Raw genomic sequence first — 17,831 nt, 5'->3', positions numbered from 1 at the left:
TGTTAATGTTACCAGTTACATTTGTGCATTAAGAATTTATTTTGAAATCTTTTATATATGACAGGTCAGATTTTTTCAAACTGAGTTATTAGTGGGCCCATGAAATGGTCTTTAAAGACTTATTACTGGTGTTTATATGGAGACTGAGAGTAAGGTTACGGAATCGATATCCTAGGACCCAGTATGTTCACTTATGAAAAAGTGTATTGGACTTCTGAGTTCAGTGAATCAGATCTAGCCACTAGACATTTGAAACAGTAAACTAGTGTGCACAGGAAAAAGTCTGGTTTCTAAAATCAACCTAATAGAATTTGAACCAACCTAACAGAATAGAATGGCTGTTTATTAAGGTGTTTTGTCCTCCTCATCTCTTCTAGAGCAGAACTGAGAAAAATCCATCAAAGTGGGGAAACAGCACAGATGGGAGGAAGGAAATGAATTACCATGTTTATACGCAAAGTTGGTCAGACAGACAGTTATTCCACTATAAAAAACGCTCATGGTTTGCTTCCACAATTTGGGTTACATGCACGGTTCCCACATGCCTTTTACAGTCTTGACTTCTAGATACTCAAGAAGTACTTTTGGCAAAATCTAGCTTATCCTGGCTTTCTTAGCTGCTCCAATTACAGAGGTAAGTACTGTTAAAAAAATTCTCATACTGGTCATTTTAATCTTTTATCTAATACTGGAGAAAAATAACAGTCGACTAAACTAGGATGTTTGCTCTGCACTGTAGCCATATTTATATCTGACTAAATAATGGAAAGCTTGAGAGAAGCAATAGGGCTTTTCCAGAAATGGAATATTCTGTGGGCTCAGTTGGCTGAATAAATGTTCTAACCTCCTCAGAAGTCCTAAAATTTACAACTTGAAAGCCAACTACATACATTTTTGAGACCCAAACTAAAGTTCTCTCCCTACCACTAAACAATCATCAAAGAGAATAATGTAAAAAAAAAAGTCTCACATGGACCCCAAGATTATAGGACTGTTCTAATAAAAGGCTTTTATGTAAAGGCTTATGTTTTTAATAGCTCACAAAAATATGAGACACTTTTAGATCAAAGACTGCGATTCAGAATGAGCCCCACTGGGCCATCATTTTGTCAAATTAATAAAGATTATATTAAACAAATGAGTAAAATCTGGAACTCTACTTCAAAGGCTAAATTCTATGGTCTTAAATTCAGGATAAAACAGTACAGGTTTTAAAATTAGCTGCTGTAACTAATCAAAATGTAATTTAGCCATTAAGAAGGTATTTTAGAAGACATGAAAAGGAATCATCATTCTGAATAAAAGCCCCAAGAATCTCAGCCAAGGCGAGCATACTAACTCCCAGGCATGTCGCTGAAACAGCTCCCTTAGCTGAAAATGAAACTGTGGCCTAACACAGGGCTTCAGAAGATGGAGAGATGCAGCTTAGGTTGCATGTTTATGACTTTCAGACTCACAGGTGACTTCTATCCATGGTAGTATCAGAACAGCCCCTGTGCCCAGTGTTGATCCTCTACAACTTGGACCCTGGGAGACCAGACCCAACTTCAACACATACCACAATTGAAACACACACATACAGGTCATGACACACGCCGCCACACACCACAGATGATGCCTATGAATGACATACATCATAAATGACGTGCTCGCCTTGAACAACATGACACTTTGTGGCCGTCGTCACTGAAGGAAGCACTATGTCACAAATGACATGCACAATGTGACACACCACAAACAACATGTACCTGCACCACAAACGGCATATCACATCACACAACACACGATGGGTGTAACACAGAATTCATGTCATACACAACATGTGGTAATCACATGTCTATCATGGTGGTCTACGATGGTCATGTGTCCTGACACCCACATGATGCTCTGGGGTGGTCAGATGCATATGTTACAGGATGGCTACGTCAGACTTGTCATAGTCAAATGCCATCTATACTAGGACAATACTAACAGCTTCAGCAAGTTAAATCATCAGGTTTGTAGGGAATCTCAACTCTGTAACTCAGTCCTTAGTGGGTATAACATAGTCTCATTTTATGCATTAATAATGAGCCAGTGAAAAAGCACAAAATAACCACTGAGGCGCATCCCAGGCGAAACCAAGAATCTGACCTGAGCTCAGCCTCTTCCATTTGGTAGCAATACCAGCTCCACTTTCAGAAGACATACTTTCAAATTCCACCGGTTAAAAAGTTTCAGTAGAAAAATTATACCCAAAATAAAAAATATATATATTTATCAAGAGCAGTGAGGTGTATCATTCAACGTATTTTCAATTAATACATGAGATATAATATAGAAAGAGAAATGACAGCATAAAGACTCATACAACTAACCGAGCTGAAAAGCCAGTTCCTTAAATCACGGACTTCGGCAAGAGGTGACCGCAGTTCTCCTTCCCAGCTGTCTTGCTGAGGGTTTTCCATAACTGCTTTTACCTTGAACTTTTTTCCTTGACAAGTTTAAAGGTGTTTCCTTTTCCTCATCAACAGTACTTTATTCCCCGAAATGCTGAAGCCACACACCTGGTAAGTAGGTGTCTCTGCTGGTGTCTTCTCTTATTTTGCTAAGGAATATAAAGTTGCTATGCGGGTGAATCCAAATTCAAGTCTACACCAAAGTGCTACCACATGTACATGTGTCCTCTTTTGCTTCTTAGGAAGCATGATTTAAGAGTCACCTACAGGTATGCCATGAAGACGATGATGTACTTTCTCTTCCTAAGGGCTCTTCCTCCACCTCTGAGCTCCAGCTCCCCTCTCAGATTTAGATTTGGGTAGAGCTGACTGACTGTTCAAAGCCTCTCACTTTCTTCTGTAGTCAAATTATATCTGACTTTACAAATTTTTTTTAAAAGGAAGGAAAAGAAGTCTTTTTACTATTTCATTAAGGGACTGTTAAAACTCTGGCAGAACTTACCATCTGTCCTAAGTTCATTCTACCCAGACTCCCAGTTTCCTGTTTGCTGTGACAGCAGTGGCAGGAACCCATTATCCATGGCCGTAAGTACTAGTGAGATGCTACAGATTGAGTTTTTCACTGCTCATTTCTACTTGTGCTAAAAGGCAAAAACCTTTTTAATTACTTGGAATCTGTCTGAACAAATTCAGGCTCTAAAAGTGAAGGTATCCATGGTGTTGCATCCTGGTCGGTTACATGCACATGTCTAAGGTAGGGTGACTTCTTCATCTTGGACTAAACTGGTCAGTGTGTGTGACAACTGCCTGGGAGGTTGGTTCCGATACTCCTGCAGCCTTGAGAAAGTAAAAAGCAAAGTGCCAGCTGGAATTCTAAACTAACTGTCTCCCAACTGAAATTCATACTACAGGAAGCAGCAGGGCAGTAAGAGAACCACTGTCTGACAAAATCACCGGGGTGGGAAGCCACCTCTGTGTGCTCCTCCGCGGCCCCCTCTAAAGCCACCTCTTTCCCCCCGGAAGTTTGATCGATTTCTTTCTCGGCCACGGCCAGCCGAAGTTCCTCCTCTTCCTCCACCCCTGGGAGCTCCACCTCCGCGATCAGATTTAGATTTGGGAGGAGGTGATTTTGGTCGAAGTCTCTCAATTTCTTCTGTACACCCAGTCAAGTAGGAATTAGGGGCGCTGAAGTAGGATGCGTATGTTTCTGCATTGTAGTTGCTATTGGTAAGAGTTGGGCCAACTGTGAGCCAGCCTGAAATGAAGGGGGAAAAGGAGATGATCTTTTTGGTCCTCCAAAACATAGAAAAGGTAGCAGACACTTCTGTATAATGAAAGTTCAAAAAAATTTATATACCCTTCACACATGTTCATTGTTAAAATATCAGTTTACCTAACAGTACAGAGAGACAATAGGCTTTAATGTAAAATAACAATGGTAATAATGGTAATATTACAATTACAACACGGTGTCTGTTACGTATCACCTAGTGGACACTGACTGGCAGACAACTTACTGATTAAAGAGCAGCTTCCACACTTCCTGGGCTCACTGACAATTCAGTCTGTGAGATATTTTATGTGCTCCCCTCAAGTTTGACTTTTTGCAGGTTTGTGGTGGTGTGAAGCACAACACACACACACACACCATCAAGGAGAAAGGAACAATCACATTTAAAGATTTAATGAAAAGAGCTTACACAGTCCCTTCTATGCCGCAGTGTGTGAATCTTTGCACAGTAACTGCAAGGGACACAGTAGTTCCCTACAGTCTCTTTGATATTTTGATGTTTGATGTTTGCTTTTACTCTTTGCTTTTTTCTTTGAAGTTTTCCAACTCCTTTAGGCAGTTGCCACTAAACACAGTTACCAGTTTTGAGAGCTACTTTAGGGTAGACTGGGTTAACAAAGGAGAAGAAAAACAAGTTTATTTCCTCAAACCTCAGAGCCACAATCTTATGAGAAAATATTTACTTGTTGTAAGATGTGCTATGAAATATTTTTACTTTGATAAGGCAATAAAATCACCACAACAATTCTATATAAGGTTTTTGAATATATGGTCAGAAAAAAATCTGGTGACTCAAAGCTCACTCAAAACAGTATATTCACAGTGCACAGAATGACATAAGCATAAACCATATGCACACTGAGAAAGATTTAAAAAATCCAGGAAAGTACAATGTTTCAATTATAGCATTCCCACCCTTTAAAATATAGTATACTATTTTAATTTAGGTTAATAATTAAAGGATGCATGCTGTCATTTTGCAGGTGACTACTGAAGAAGCAATAAAAGAACATCTAATAAGCTAATAAAAAATAGAAAAATAGTATTGAAGTCATCCAAAAAATTAAAACAGAGGTGGGTAGTATTAATGTAAAGCAAGGAGCAGATGGTAATTTTTGTTCAAACATATCAGTAAATAGAATACAAATTGACTACACCACTCAATCAGGTAAGCTTGATGAAAGACAGCCGTGTGTCTGCACACATGAGGCTGCAGGCTGGACACAAAAGGACAGAAATAAGCCATGTAAACACAAACTGAAAGCAAGTAACATTCGGTGCAGTAACATTAGGTGAAGGAGAGTGTAAGGTGAGCGACTCTGGATAAAGGAGGCTGTATCACACAGTATTACGCGAGGGAGGCATAAAAATTATACACGAATATACATCTGACCACAGAATCCAAGAGATACACACAAAACTGACAATAAACTACAAGTCCTAAGGGCAACAGACTTCAAGAGTCTTTTTAGAAGAACTTTAAAAAATTAGTAAAGAAATGGCAGTTATAAGGAAAACATAATAAATACAACCTACAATAAAAACTATTTTTTTTAGAATTGAAATGTTTATCTAATTTGTGTCAAAAGCAAAGTTTAATAAATTATAAAGGTGTGAAATCTTAGTCTGTTATTTAAGCAAAACAAGACAAAAAGTAGTAACAATATAACTTCAGCAGTTCAATATTGAATGAAGCCAGGCTGAGGAAAAATCATCTTTTCTGAAGCCAAACCATAGGGTATACAATTCACATGCAAAAAAATTTCTTTGCAAGGAGACTTTTTAGCCTTCTCATTATTTTATATAATTTCATGAAAATCGATACCATCAGTTTCTGTAACTGAAATATTTTCCAGTCACTGTGTTCTTCAGAGAGGTGAGGTGCAGGAGGAAAGCAGGGAGGAGGAGTCACGCCAGTTACTCGACTGTAGCTTCTTCAACTTTTCTTTTAATTAAATGTAAACTGTTTAAACAAATAAACAAGATTCTGGCTCCTTCCATCTTTAAATAGTACCTCTACTAGTTAAAGCCAAACAGTTTTTATATAGTGAAAATGTTATTAAAAAGCAATGTTTTTAAAACGGCTACTCTTATATTTTCTGAGAAATAAAAGATACACGTGACAATGACCCTCAAAAGAAACCCTCATCCATAATAGCTTAATTATTTTCTACTTAATATTTTTCCAAAATACTAATTCAACATAGTACTGATTAATAACAAGTTGAAACTTTGAAGAAACACCAGCACACAAGGAAGCAAGCCAGATGGTTGTTCCTAAGAAAGCCAAAGCCAAGGTCTGGATTTCACAAGTGTGTGGCTGTTTTCTGCAGACTGCATTCACCCTGTGCTCACTGAGAGACCTGAGTGCTGGTTGGAAAGTGGTAGGATGATCTCTGCCTTCAGTGACACTGCAGGCAAGAGACTGCCTATGGTAAGCAGATGCCCATAACAATAAGATCTGAGAGGAAAAAGGAGAGAGCTTAAGGGGAAAGAAGGGCGGGGGAGGGGAGGCTGGTTTAGAGCAGATGGAGAAAAGGTCTGTCAGGTATTAGAATGAAAGAAGGGGGGACCATGGAAGAGCAGTGAGAAGAGTGAGTTGGTGAACGTGCGGTACAGCACAAAGTGGAATCAGATACCCTAAGAATTTTACTTCATGCAGTACTGTGTGCAATTTTTGACACCCATATTGTCTCTTTTTTCCCCAATTTTTCTGAGGTCTTACCTGGTCGAATTGTACTATCTCTTCCAAACAGATGAAGGCGTCTTCTACCAAGACAGAAATGTTCAATGATATGAAAAATTTCAACAGGCTTTTCTATATTGCCGATTTCAGGTTCTTCTGTGATAATCAAGTCAATGTCCACGTTGGCATGAATGAAGTCTCCGTCTGTGCTGCGTTTAACAGTGCCCTTGATGCCCATTAGGCAGTGCTCCTGAGGGAGGGTAAGAGCAGAGCAGGGGACTTTATCTCCATTCCTATTTCGTAACATTTTCATTTCTGCAGTCACCAATTCAAAACAATCTCCTTTGTCTGGATCCTTGGGATGCCAGGCAAAAATACAATTGGAAAATCTACATCCCAGGTGTGGAAAGACTGCTGGGGAAGCTAGGCACAAGGATGGTAAATCGAGAGCCATCACACTTTAGAAGTCAGTGACAAAATCTTGTTGGCTGCACTTGACAGAAACTTATTTTCATCTGTTATGGAAACAAGGCACTTGATTTTTGGATATTAGAATGATAATGGTATTATTATAAAGCAGTTCTCAGATGAGCCAAAATTAAAAATATTAGTGTTGTTTTATATGAATATAGAGTCTAGATACACAACATAAATAAGTGTGAAAGTGAAACAATTTTGCTTTCTTTGGTTTTCAGATCCTTACAATCTGGATGAAGGGGAGTATGGATTAAATGAGTACGGTCTCTCACTGGACTCCATGAACCAATAATGGCATGGGTGGCTTATTTTCCCTTCAAAAGAATTTTCCATTTGCAGAAAGAACTTCACACACTTTAGTTCCTCCCTAAAGAGTTAAAGACTGAGGACAAACCGTTCCAATCTGAGACTTCTGGACAGCAGATTGAAGTAGAGGTTCTCAGGGGTTCTTAGTATAGGTTCTAACATAGGAAACAGAAGAAGAGTAGAGAAACACCTCTAAGTTAAGGAGCTATGAGTCTTGTCACCAACTCCTTTTCTGGATCTAGAGAAAGGAAAAATTCAGGGGGAGTAGAGGATTGAGAAGCCTGAATCTGATTTATAGCAGTTTAGGACATACGGGCATATTAATTTCCTTTTATAGCATGATGGGGGTTGCCTGACCTAGTGAATAAGCCACTCTATAATGGTATTTATATAAATATACTCATTGCAATTTTGACAAGTCCAGGAAAAAAGCATTTCCACTAAAATTAATTAAAATAGTAAATTGTATTTGGAAAACCTGGAGAGAAAATAAGACAAAACAGTAAAGGCAATACCTTTGTTCTCTGGAAGACAGCCTTTGGATCTAAAGTCTTAGTCTTTCCAGGATTGTTTTTATTGGTTTTTATCCAACAAATATCTTCACATCTTCTGTAACCCCACTTGCGTAAACACTAAGAAGGATTAAAAAAAGAGATTCCTAGCTAAAAGAAATAAACAGTATTCATAATAACCAACCAGCATCAAAAAAAAAAAAAAAAAAAAAAAAAAAACACCAACAACAAACCTCGTAGAGGTCTGAGACAACAAATTTGAGTGTGTTTTGGTAATTATTTGTCCAAGAATAGAAAAAAAGAAATACTAGCCTTGAAATATACAGCCATGAAAAAAGGACAAATGTGTTAGATGTTAATGATTAAATATTAATGCATAGTGTTATGTAATGCTCACAATGCTCTAATTTTTAATATCATTTAGGTTTTACATGAGAAGAAAACACTCAGACCCTCTTTAATTATAAAATAGCTCTACAAGGTAATTTGATTCTTGCCACTTCCAACTACGAAACTAGGGACAAGGCTCAAAATTACTGAAAAAACTCTGGTAACTTTTAAAAATGAATCTTATAAAATGTTATTTGTATATATTTAATACTAAAAATTTCAAAAAAATCCAACATTTAAGATTGTTACACATATGTCTTTATTAAGGAAAACTTTCTTGACCCAGAAATGAGTCCCAGACCAAACACTACTGACACCTACACCCCCATTAATAACGGATAAAAGGCATATGTGATTTTGCTGACACTTAGAAATCCAAAATACTTTGGTTAAAAAAAAAAAGCTTTGAAATACAGGAAGGTACCTCAAGTAAATTGAGGTGTTGTAACTCCGTCTGCACTTTCATTCATTCAAACAACATGTTCCAGATGTTGTTATTTTTCCGACTTGATTAGGTTTCCATTAGGAACTCAGCAATTAGTGCAACTCAGAAGAATACTTTTTAGTCACTCATAAAGAGCAGTAAATAGGACAAAGAAGTTTATTTCTGAACTGAAATGTAGAGTTTCAAATTCTCTAAACTGTTCTCTTCCTGTAGTTCCGTTAAACAATTATTTTGATTTACTCATGCTTTATGCCAGTTAACTATAGGGGATGACTTTCTGACCTTTCTTTTCCTCTGAGTATTTTAGTACTACTCTAGAAATGAAGGAAAAAATAACATTAATCTTCAAATTTCTTATGCCACATATTATACATTTTAAAAACGAATTTAAACATCCACTTTTAATAAAACACCGCCTTACCACTCTTCCGAGGTCCAGTCCTTCCCCAGAACCACACCAAAGAAAAATAAAAGATCGAGGTGCAGCAATCTCATCGATTTCTAACTTCATGATCTATAAGAAACCAAAACAATATTGCAAAACAAGTTAGTGCTTCTCATTCATCCTGAAAGAACAACCGCCATGATTTATCAGGACTTTCAAGTAGATGTGTTCTTTAAATGTTACTTAATGACATTGGGAAACACATGAGAAAATATATAAAGACACTCTAATATGTTAATATACCTTATACTTTCAGTCACAAAACATGTTATAAATATTTATGAACTGAACTGAAAAAGTAGGGATGACACACAAAACCTTACTTTGTGGTCAAATAAACAAAGATTCACTTAAAAAGTAAATAACTCATGACAATGTAGAAAAGTTTCATCATACATCATCCCAAGTCCAGCATTTTTCATTAGCGGTGATGCCAGTCTCTCTGTAATATTCTTCTAACGGGGGTTCCAGAAGAATCACATCAAATTTGGGTGTTAGTTCTCTGATGTCAAAGGCTTCTATATCTGCTTGTAAGTACCTATTTGATAAAAGCATAATAAAAGAACAGGGTATTTTCATATACCTTATAGATAGTGATGAAAGGAATTTCTAAAATATCACTAAAATAGTATATATGAAGTAATCTTGAGCTGATTACTGAATACCTTTTTATGGATGGATATCATTCTTCAGTATAAACAGTAAACCATATACCAATGCTCTTCCCTAGGGCATGGATATAACTGCAAAGTAAAATCAATGGCTCCCCAGAACATTCAGAATATAAACTTCTCAGTTTTATATTAAAATCTACACTAAATTGTGAGTCTGTGAGTGCCCTCCTGTATCATCTAGTTATCTAAGAAATACGTGTTAATTTTTTCCTCAACTGTTTAATTTTAAAAAGAAAATTTTAAAAACATATTTGTATGTTTTAAATATCTTTCTCTTAAAAATAGTTTCTAAAGATGGATGTACTTTTCATTTATTAGTTTATAGTAGCATTTCTTTCCGGCTATCTAGTATAAATTACCATTATCCTTTACTATAAGGTTATGTCCACATAGCATGAATGTATTTTAGATGTAAGGGTATTTTTAAATAGGATAAATATCAGCGTCTGCTAATATTTTTACCCACATACACAGACTTCTTTGTGGTTCTTATGATCATTAACAGGATATAGTTTAGCAAATTGTCAAATGTCCACAATGTTCAAAGTAAGCTAAATAGGAAATAAACATCCTCTAATATCAAAGACCTTTTAAAACATTTTTGAGGAAAATATTATTCCACTTAGCAAAGGTTAAAACAAATTATCTACAGTATTCTAAAATGTTCAGAAAAGTATCTCTGTATGCTGAGTCAAACTTAGTTTTTCTTTTTCTTCATTTAATTCTTTTTTTGGTCACTTCAAAAATATAGTCACGATTCAGTAGATCTCTTTAATGAAAGTAAAGATGGTATCTTTTATAATGATAGAAAAAGTTTCCATTATCTATTTATCTACATTTTCTAGGGAAAAAAAATACAGTAACTTGAAGCAAACTATCTAGAAAAGTGAAAAATGAAATGAGAGCCTAGTGTACTTGCCACTAGAGCTTCAAATTAATTAATTTCACTATAAAAAAAATACTGCATTAACTTTTACAGGTGCAGATAAGTTTTCTAACAAAGATTCCAGGGTAAGAAGTATTGTAAAACTCAGTTGGGAACAAAAAGTTACTGAAAAAGATCACTTACATAGGAGGAGTGTTAGATTTAGCTATTAACTCATCCTTTAGCCTGATGAGTTCCCTCAGTTTAGGGTATTCTTCAAATCTGTCAGCCAAACCTAAGGGGAAAAAAGAGCAAATTCCAAACTGAAGTACAAGTGAAGTTATTGTCAGTATATGCAAAAGCTATGAACCTTTTATTTTAAAATACTGTGTATCATACCTTCATATTTCATGACCCTAACTACAAATGCTGGGAAATAAACAAATGTTCTAAAGGATGATTTAAGTCAATAAATTGTAAATTTTTCATTTCTTCTGGTAAATAAGTAACTGTTAGGAGCATCAAATATAACCTTTCTAATCTCAGGAAAAGAAGTAACAACTAAGTTTCTTCCCTTTATTTTAGTTAAAAATAACATTTTTCTTGAAGAATCTAGTTGAGATTTTTAGTTTCTTAATGACTATACAAATTGGGAAAAAATGAGTATTTCCTTTTATCTTTATTATCAGATAAAGGAAGGGACAATACATACAACATCAAGGATCCTTTAAAACATTATGCTAAGAGAAAGAAGCTAGTCGTGAAATACCACATACTATGATTCCACTGATATGAAATGATTATAATGGGAAATCAACAGAGACAGGAAGTCAATTAGTGGTCACTGAATGCTGGGGCCAAGGGTGATTGAAGGTAGATGTCAAATCTGTGTTCAGCAGTTAGTGTACTCTTACTCTTACCCATTGTAGATGCCCTGATGAAGGTCTCGGGGGAGGGATGGTAATTGATTACTAATTGATTACTAAACAAGAGTTTATTTAGAGGGAGTGAAAATGTCCCCAAATCAGACTATGGTCATGGCTGCACTAACTTGTGGACACAATGAAAAGTTAGACTTAGTCTTTCAATGGCTGAACTAGAGAGTGCATGAATTATCTTAAGACTTTAAAATGTAGGGATAATAGGCTTATCAGTAGACTGGACACCATTAAGAAACAATCTCTGAGCCTGAGGATATCTCAACAGTAGCCTTCAAAGCTGAGAAGCAAAGACAACAAAAAATGAAGAGTCAGAATATTCAGGAACTCCAGAACATCCAACTATGGGGTAACACACATAATGGGAATATACCAGAGGGTGGAGAAGAAAGGGAAAGGGAGAGATGAAATACCTGGAACAATGAGGACTGAGAATTTTCCCAAATTTATGTCAGTCATCAAAGCAAGGAAGCTCAGAGTGCGTCACAGGAAAAACGTCAAAGAAACTCTACCGACGCAAATGACTGTCAAACTACAGAATATCAAGCATAAAAATCTATAAAGAAACCAGAGGAAAAGAACACTGCACCTAGGAGAATAAAGTCAGCCATTTCTTTTCAGAAAGGGGCACACAAGAATGTTTCACGTGTTGAAAGAACATGACTTAGCATTCTGTATTCTGAAATTATCTTCCAAAAGTGAAAAAGAAATACATTTTTAGACACACCAAACTTACCAGTACAAGTGCCTTACAAGAAATGTTAGTTCTTTAAAAAGAAGGGGAATTATTTATCAGAAACATGGGTCTGTCTCTGCATGAGCTTATTACAGCTTTGATGCTGTACAGCCTATCTCTGGGCCAAACTGTTCTGTTAAGCATCAATGGAGGAATAAATGAAGGCAAAATAAAAGTGAGTCTAGAACCAAACTGGTAAAGGAAGAAGAGAGGGAGAGAAAAGCAGGGGACAGTACAAGTACTGAGAGCAGAATGGGGAAGCCAAGCCAAGGAAAAACATTTGTAAGAAACTTAACCCACAACATGAGTAACTTAAATGCTCATCATCAATAGTTAGCAGTAGCATATTCCCAACAAATCTGACATACCTACATCCCTGATGAAATTTTGAGGTCTATGTCCAGTATCTACAAAATGTTGGCAGTAATCATTATGGGGATTTAAACTCTGTGTTCCCTAGAGAAAAAATAACAAAATGAAATGAACGTTGTACACTCTGATGGCAGATACATGAAATTTTGTTTTTCTCTTACAAGGCTATATAAAACTTAAGTTGATTGACAGATTAAAAAAATACTAATATCTAAAAGCACCGTAACTCAAATGATTTTTATTCTTCAGTAGCCAGACATTAATAAAACATAATTTCAAAAGTCAAGTATCAGAAGAATAGCTCATAAATACTTGTATTTTAAAATAATATTCTTTATTTCACAATAACGATCACCAAGTAACTGAAAGCAAACCTTTAAAATCTTTTCAGGCACAGAGATAAAATGTGAAGTTCCAAGACCTGAAAATTATTTACCTTCAGAAAAGTACTAGAATCTTTGTAGATTTCTTCTTCATATGGCAAATTTTCTTCCTCCTGTTGCATTTCAAGTTCATCCTTGAAAAAGAAAGATGCAGTAAATATAGTATGCCTAGGAGTAATATATCATGTTATCTTGCTTCTTTAGACAAAATATATTTTATTTCCCAATGAAGGATATATTTTTCAAATTACCATTAAAGTCAGACCTTTGCATTCCCATCAGTTGATCTTACCAGTCGATTATTTTTACAATACAATAAAAATTTCCTTTTCATTCTCATCAAAAATGGTCTATTTTGTTGACCAAATTGCCTAGCATTTTTTTTTATTTTTATTTTTTTTTAAAGATTTATTTATTCATACAGAACTGGGGTACAGGCCAGAGATGCGGAGGGTGAGAGGATTCACCAGAGACAGAGTGGGGAGCAGAACAGGCAGATCAATGAAGTACACTGCTGAGGGGAGCAGCGGGCGGGTCAGGAGAGGTCTGCCACGCCATGTGGTCACCTCCGGGGCAGGCGGGGATCTAACTCATGCGGAAGTGGCTTAAGCTTCTTAGTGCTGTGCTTTAACCCGCTGCGCCACCAGGGAGGGCCCTGCCTAGCATTTTTAATAGTCTCTAATATGTTACCATAAATATCTGAATTTACTTTGATTCAAAACATAAGATCACCAATGTGGCAACTTTAATTCTAACAGATTGAATCATATGAAACTATGCTTTTATAATCATATGAAACTATTGCTTTTACAGGTCAAGCATGTATCAGAAATTGGATGTGGTCTGAAATTGTCACAAATATTTAAAGTACATCTAAGCACACATCAATAATTAGATCAATAATTAGATCACTGAACTTCCTAGAGATTTACTGAAATAATGTATTCTCTGTTAAGTAGAGTTATACAACCAGTCATGAAAAAATGGCGGTAGTATGAGGGACTTTGTCCATAACACATTCTTTTCAACTAAGTATGCTTTGTCCTGTTTAGAAGTTGTTTTTTTCTAGGGCTTCTTTCAAAAATGATTCTACATTGCTGTCTAGCACATGAGTTTTCAAGATAACTGTACACCCTACACTGTTAACAAGAAATAAGTCAAAAAGAGAATGTTATAAGCTTTCAAAATCTTATTCAATTACTCAGAATTTCTGATACACTACTTGCTTCCTTACCCTTGTGCTTATTAGCCATTATGCAAAGAACTTAATACACATCACTTATCTTATCCCACCAAATCCTTGACTAAAAGGAAGAAATTGATAGAATTGTTTTAGTTTAATTGATCACATTTACTGACAATCTGAAAATTTCAAAGTTTAGCTTTCATCAAATTATTTTTCTTCTGTCTTGACCATAAAATGGCCTCATTCTCTACCTTATATTCTTCCATTTTGTCTTCATCTGTCTCCCCTTCATCTTGATACTTCCGTTTTGCATTGGGAGCAGAGGTATCATAAGAAGCCCTGGGAAGTTAAAACTTACAATCATGCACAGATATATACAAGAAGTACAAATACTTCTACCAATAATATCAAATAACTGGTTCCATAAACAGTAGAAATTGTCCTGATTTAACAGTACCTATTCACCCAGCTTATAAATCATCTAAAGTCTCATGATGTAATTAATGATTCCACACTTGATTTTTATGAGAAAGCAACCAATTAAGGAAATAAGCTGTTACTGGCAGTATATGGCAAAAAGAAATTTCTGGATTATGTATCATTCTAATATGTCTCAAACTTATAGTAATGTTTATATTAATTAGCACACTGGAAAAAATCTGAAATGCTTTATGAGGTATTAAATAATGAACTGTTTTAGGTAAGTATTTTCTAAGAATTTTTAAAATGTAATTAGAAATCTTCCTCTAACATTCTGGTTTTTAGCGATTTTATCCATGAGAAATACCTGCAGTTCGAAAAAATATCTGTAACTCATGAACTAACATTGAAAACCAGTGTTTCTGAAATTATTTTGATACTTTTCATAACAATGTACTACACATTTAGGATTATTTGTTCATTAAAACAACGATCCTTTTACAAGAGGACATGTAATTAAAAGAACAAAAAATTCAATTGACCTGCAAGTTTCTCTTGTTTCAGCAATTTCTCTCTGCTCATCTTTGCTATTTAACACAGCACCAATGCTGTCAGCATTTTCGGCTCCCAGCTGAGAAAAGGCAAAAAAAAAACAAACAAGCAAGCAAAAAAATTAGATCACAAAAAAGTATTGAAAGAGCCTTTCCTGCCATTTGTAGCAGCATTTAATATTTCCAGTACTAAAAAGAAATCTATAAGTACCTTAGTGAACAGATGGATTAATCAGCTGGCAGGATACAATAATAATACTGATAATAAAACCAAGTTAATTAAGAAATATTTTGACAGCTAAAAAGCATTTCACACTTTAAGTTCTATTCAAAGTTAAGACACTTTAGCCAATCTCCAAAAAAGTAATTAACATTTAGTGTTCTCACTATGTTAAAATAAACACTTTGCATCCATCAGGTCACATATTCCTTATTTATCCACTGCTGTCATAAAAATAAGGAGTTTTGATGAGCCAAGTCTTTACTTAATGACTACCAGCACAACACTAGACATTTTACAAATTCCTTAAAAATGGCAATGCAAATTTTGGTGGGAAATTTTGCAAAATATAACAGACATAAACATATCACCAGTTGAGATAATTTTGGCTATGAAGAGTGAGATCGGTTAGTTCAGGGAAAACTTTCAAAGCCAGACCAAAAAATGCAGAATGTGATTTATAGGCCAAGAGCAGCCATTTACTACTTTTAAGCATGAGGAGGACATACTCAGTTGAAAGGGGAGAAGGCACACTAAAATATCAGAGTTGCCCAGTCCCCAGGCTGGATCTCAGTCACCCGGGTCCTTTTAGCCTTCCTCTATAAGACTATCCTAAGGTTTCCCCAGTGATGTCTCCTCCAATCTATCAACTGCTCCTGACCATAAAACTGTCCTAACTTCTGTTCCCTTAGTCACGCACACAGCCAATTGGCACAGCTGGGTTGCTTCCTAACCTTCCCAGTGTTGACTCCTTCCTGATCTTTCTCTTTCAAGCACTATAAAGAAAAAGGAATCTTTTCCCATTATTTTCCTTTTAAGGTCATTTCCTTTTTCAAATCAAATCACTTAATATAACTTTCAATTATTTTACTAATATGCATTCCCAAATTACATTGTATACTAGTCCCTATCAAAACTTCCACTTATTTATTTTTAACTAGCTCATTTTTGCTTATTTCTTCTTCACACTGAAATATAAGTCACCTTAGAAGAACTTTGTCCTGTTGATAGCTATGTTCCCTAGCTAGAATAATGTCTGTCTGATAGCAGATACTCAACAAATATGTGAATGAACTAATGGAGTTCCTCCTGGTGCCTAATCTGGCTATGTATTCCAAGAAAAGTGCTTTAAATTCAGATTTTTGCTAACACATGGCACTGTCTTTCCAAGTTCCAACATTAGGTCAACATTAGATTTCCCATTAGGGTTGCACTAGATATACTGATTCAACAAATATAATTTGGTATCATCTGAAAGCAAGTAAGAATTAAATAAAAAAGGAGGCATAAATTGAGGATCATAGCAACTACGGTCCACTTTTAGCAGTGAATGACCCGTGGCAAAGTTATTTAAGCTCTGAAGCCTGATCTTTATTAAACATGTGAAGATACAACCATTTATTTTAGAAGGAACTGTGACGACGAGAGGATCATCCACAGGGTACGATCCCAAAAGACGGTGTAGCTCCTTCACAATGAAGTCACAACCTCAGATGCTAACTACGAGGAGAAGCGAGACACAGAAGACCATTTCGATAGGACATCTAGGAATTAAAAAGGTCTTTTCCTGGCTGTACTGTTAGGGGTTGCTTTCACAAAGACAAGACCAGAGCTTTGAACCCATCATTGAGCCTGGTGCCTGGCGTGGGTAGGCGGCCCAGAGAGGCTGCTTTCGGTCACTCCTGGCGGTGGGTTTAGCACCACAACACCCCCGGCAGAAAGTGGAAAATACTTGGGGCACCACTACAGGAGCTGAGTCCAGAAGGGTGAGTGAGCCCGGAAACCGCGTAGGAAGGGGACAGAACAGGACAGGGAGAAGGGGACAGGGGGAGAGGACAGTGGCGCATGCGCACTCGTCATCCCTCCCTGGGCCGCGGACCTGCTGCGCGAGGAGCTGTCGCCGTAGCTTCTGCCGCTCCCGGATCTCCTGCAAGCGGCTGTCCATGTCCCCACGCCTGTTTTCCACTACCCCCGAAAACTTGGCAGTTCGCGGAGAAATCCCCGCCCGATTTTTCTTCCGAGTCGGCGGAACACTAGATTCGCCAGGAGGTTCAGGCGGCGGGTATCACTAGTGCAATCGCTCAGGAGCTACTTCCGGTGCGGCCGGAATTGGCTCGCTGAGCCCGGAAGTCCCGCCTCCTCCTGACGTCTGCGCTTTGACGTAGCCTGGAGGGAGCCCAATGAGGAAGCCTGCGCTGCCGGAGCGGACTCCAAAGTGCCTGGGCCACCCGGCCGCCTGGGCAACCAGTTAAGAAGCCGCTCTCCCTTCCCTGGGACGTGAGGCGCTCTTGGCGTGTCTGCACTATATCCGAAGTACGGGGCCTTTAGTATTTCCTCTTTTGCCCATGAGTTCCCCACTTGCCAGTGTTAACGTTTAAAAAGCCGTCTGACATCCAGCTTTTCACTGAAAGCGCAGCTCGAGCCAGGGCCGGGTTTGAACTGCGGTCTGTTATTTACTAGCTGAGAGAATTTGATTAGTTAACGCCCTCTTGGAGC

General features: G+C 36.9%; 1 protein-coding gene across 1 annotated transcript; it reads right to left on the bottom strand.

Moving 5' to 3' along the window:
* Positions 1 to 301: 301 nt before the first annotated feature.
* Positions 302 to 17,397, bottom strand: METTL14 (methyltransferase like 14). Its single transcript, XM_004686632.2, has 11 exons — positions 17,215 to 17,397; positions 15,107 to 15,195; positions 14,396 to 14,483; positions 13,012 to 13,092; positions 12,572 to 12,659; positions 10,734 to 10,824; positions 9,387 to 9,528; positions 8,967 to 9,059; positions 7,714 to 7,830; positions 6,455 to 6,665; positions 302 to 3,693 (listed from the first exon to the last, which is right to left on the bottom strand). The coding sequence occupies exons 1-11, from the start codon at positions 17,278 to 17,280 to the stop codon at positions 3,389 to 3,391; spliced, it is 1,371 nt and encodes a 456-aa protein (XP_004686689.1). The 5' UTR covers positions 17,281 to 17,397; the 3' UTR covers positions 302 to 3,388.
* Positions 17,398 to 17,831: the final 434 nt, after the last annotated feature.

The sequence above is a fragment of the Condylura cristata genome, unplaced genomic scaffold (genome assembly GCF_000260355.1).
Source record: "Condylura cristata isolate star-nosed mole 26May11 unplaced genomic scaffold, ConCri1.0 scaffold00021, whole genome shotgun sequence".
In the NCBI taxonomy this organism is placed as follows: domain Eukaryota; kingdom Metazoa; phylum Chordata; class Mammalia; order Eulipotyphla; family Talpidae; genus Condylura; species Condylura cristata.
This window is presented reverse-complemented; position numbering and strand designations above follow the sequence as displayed.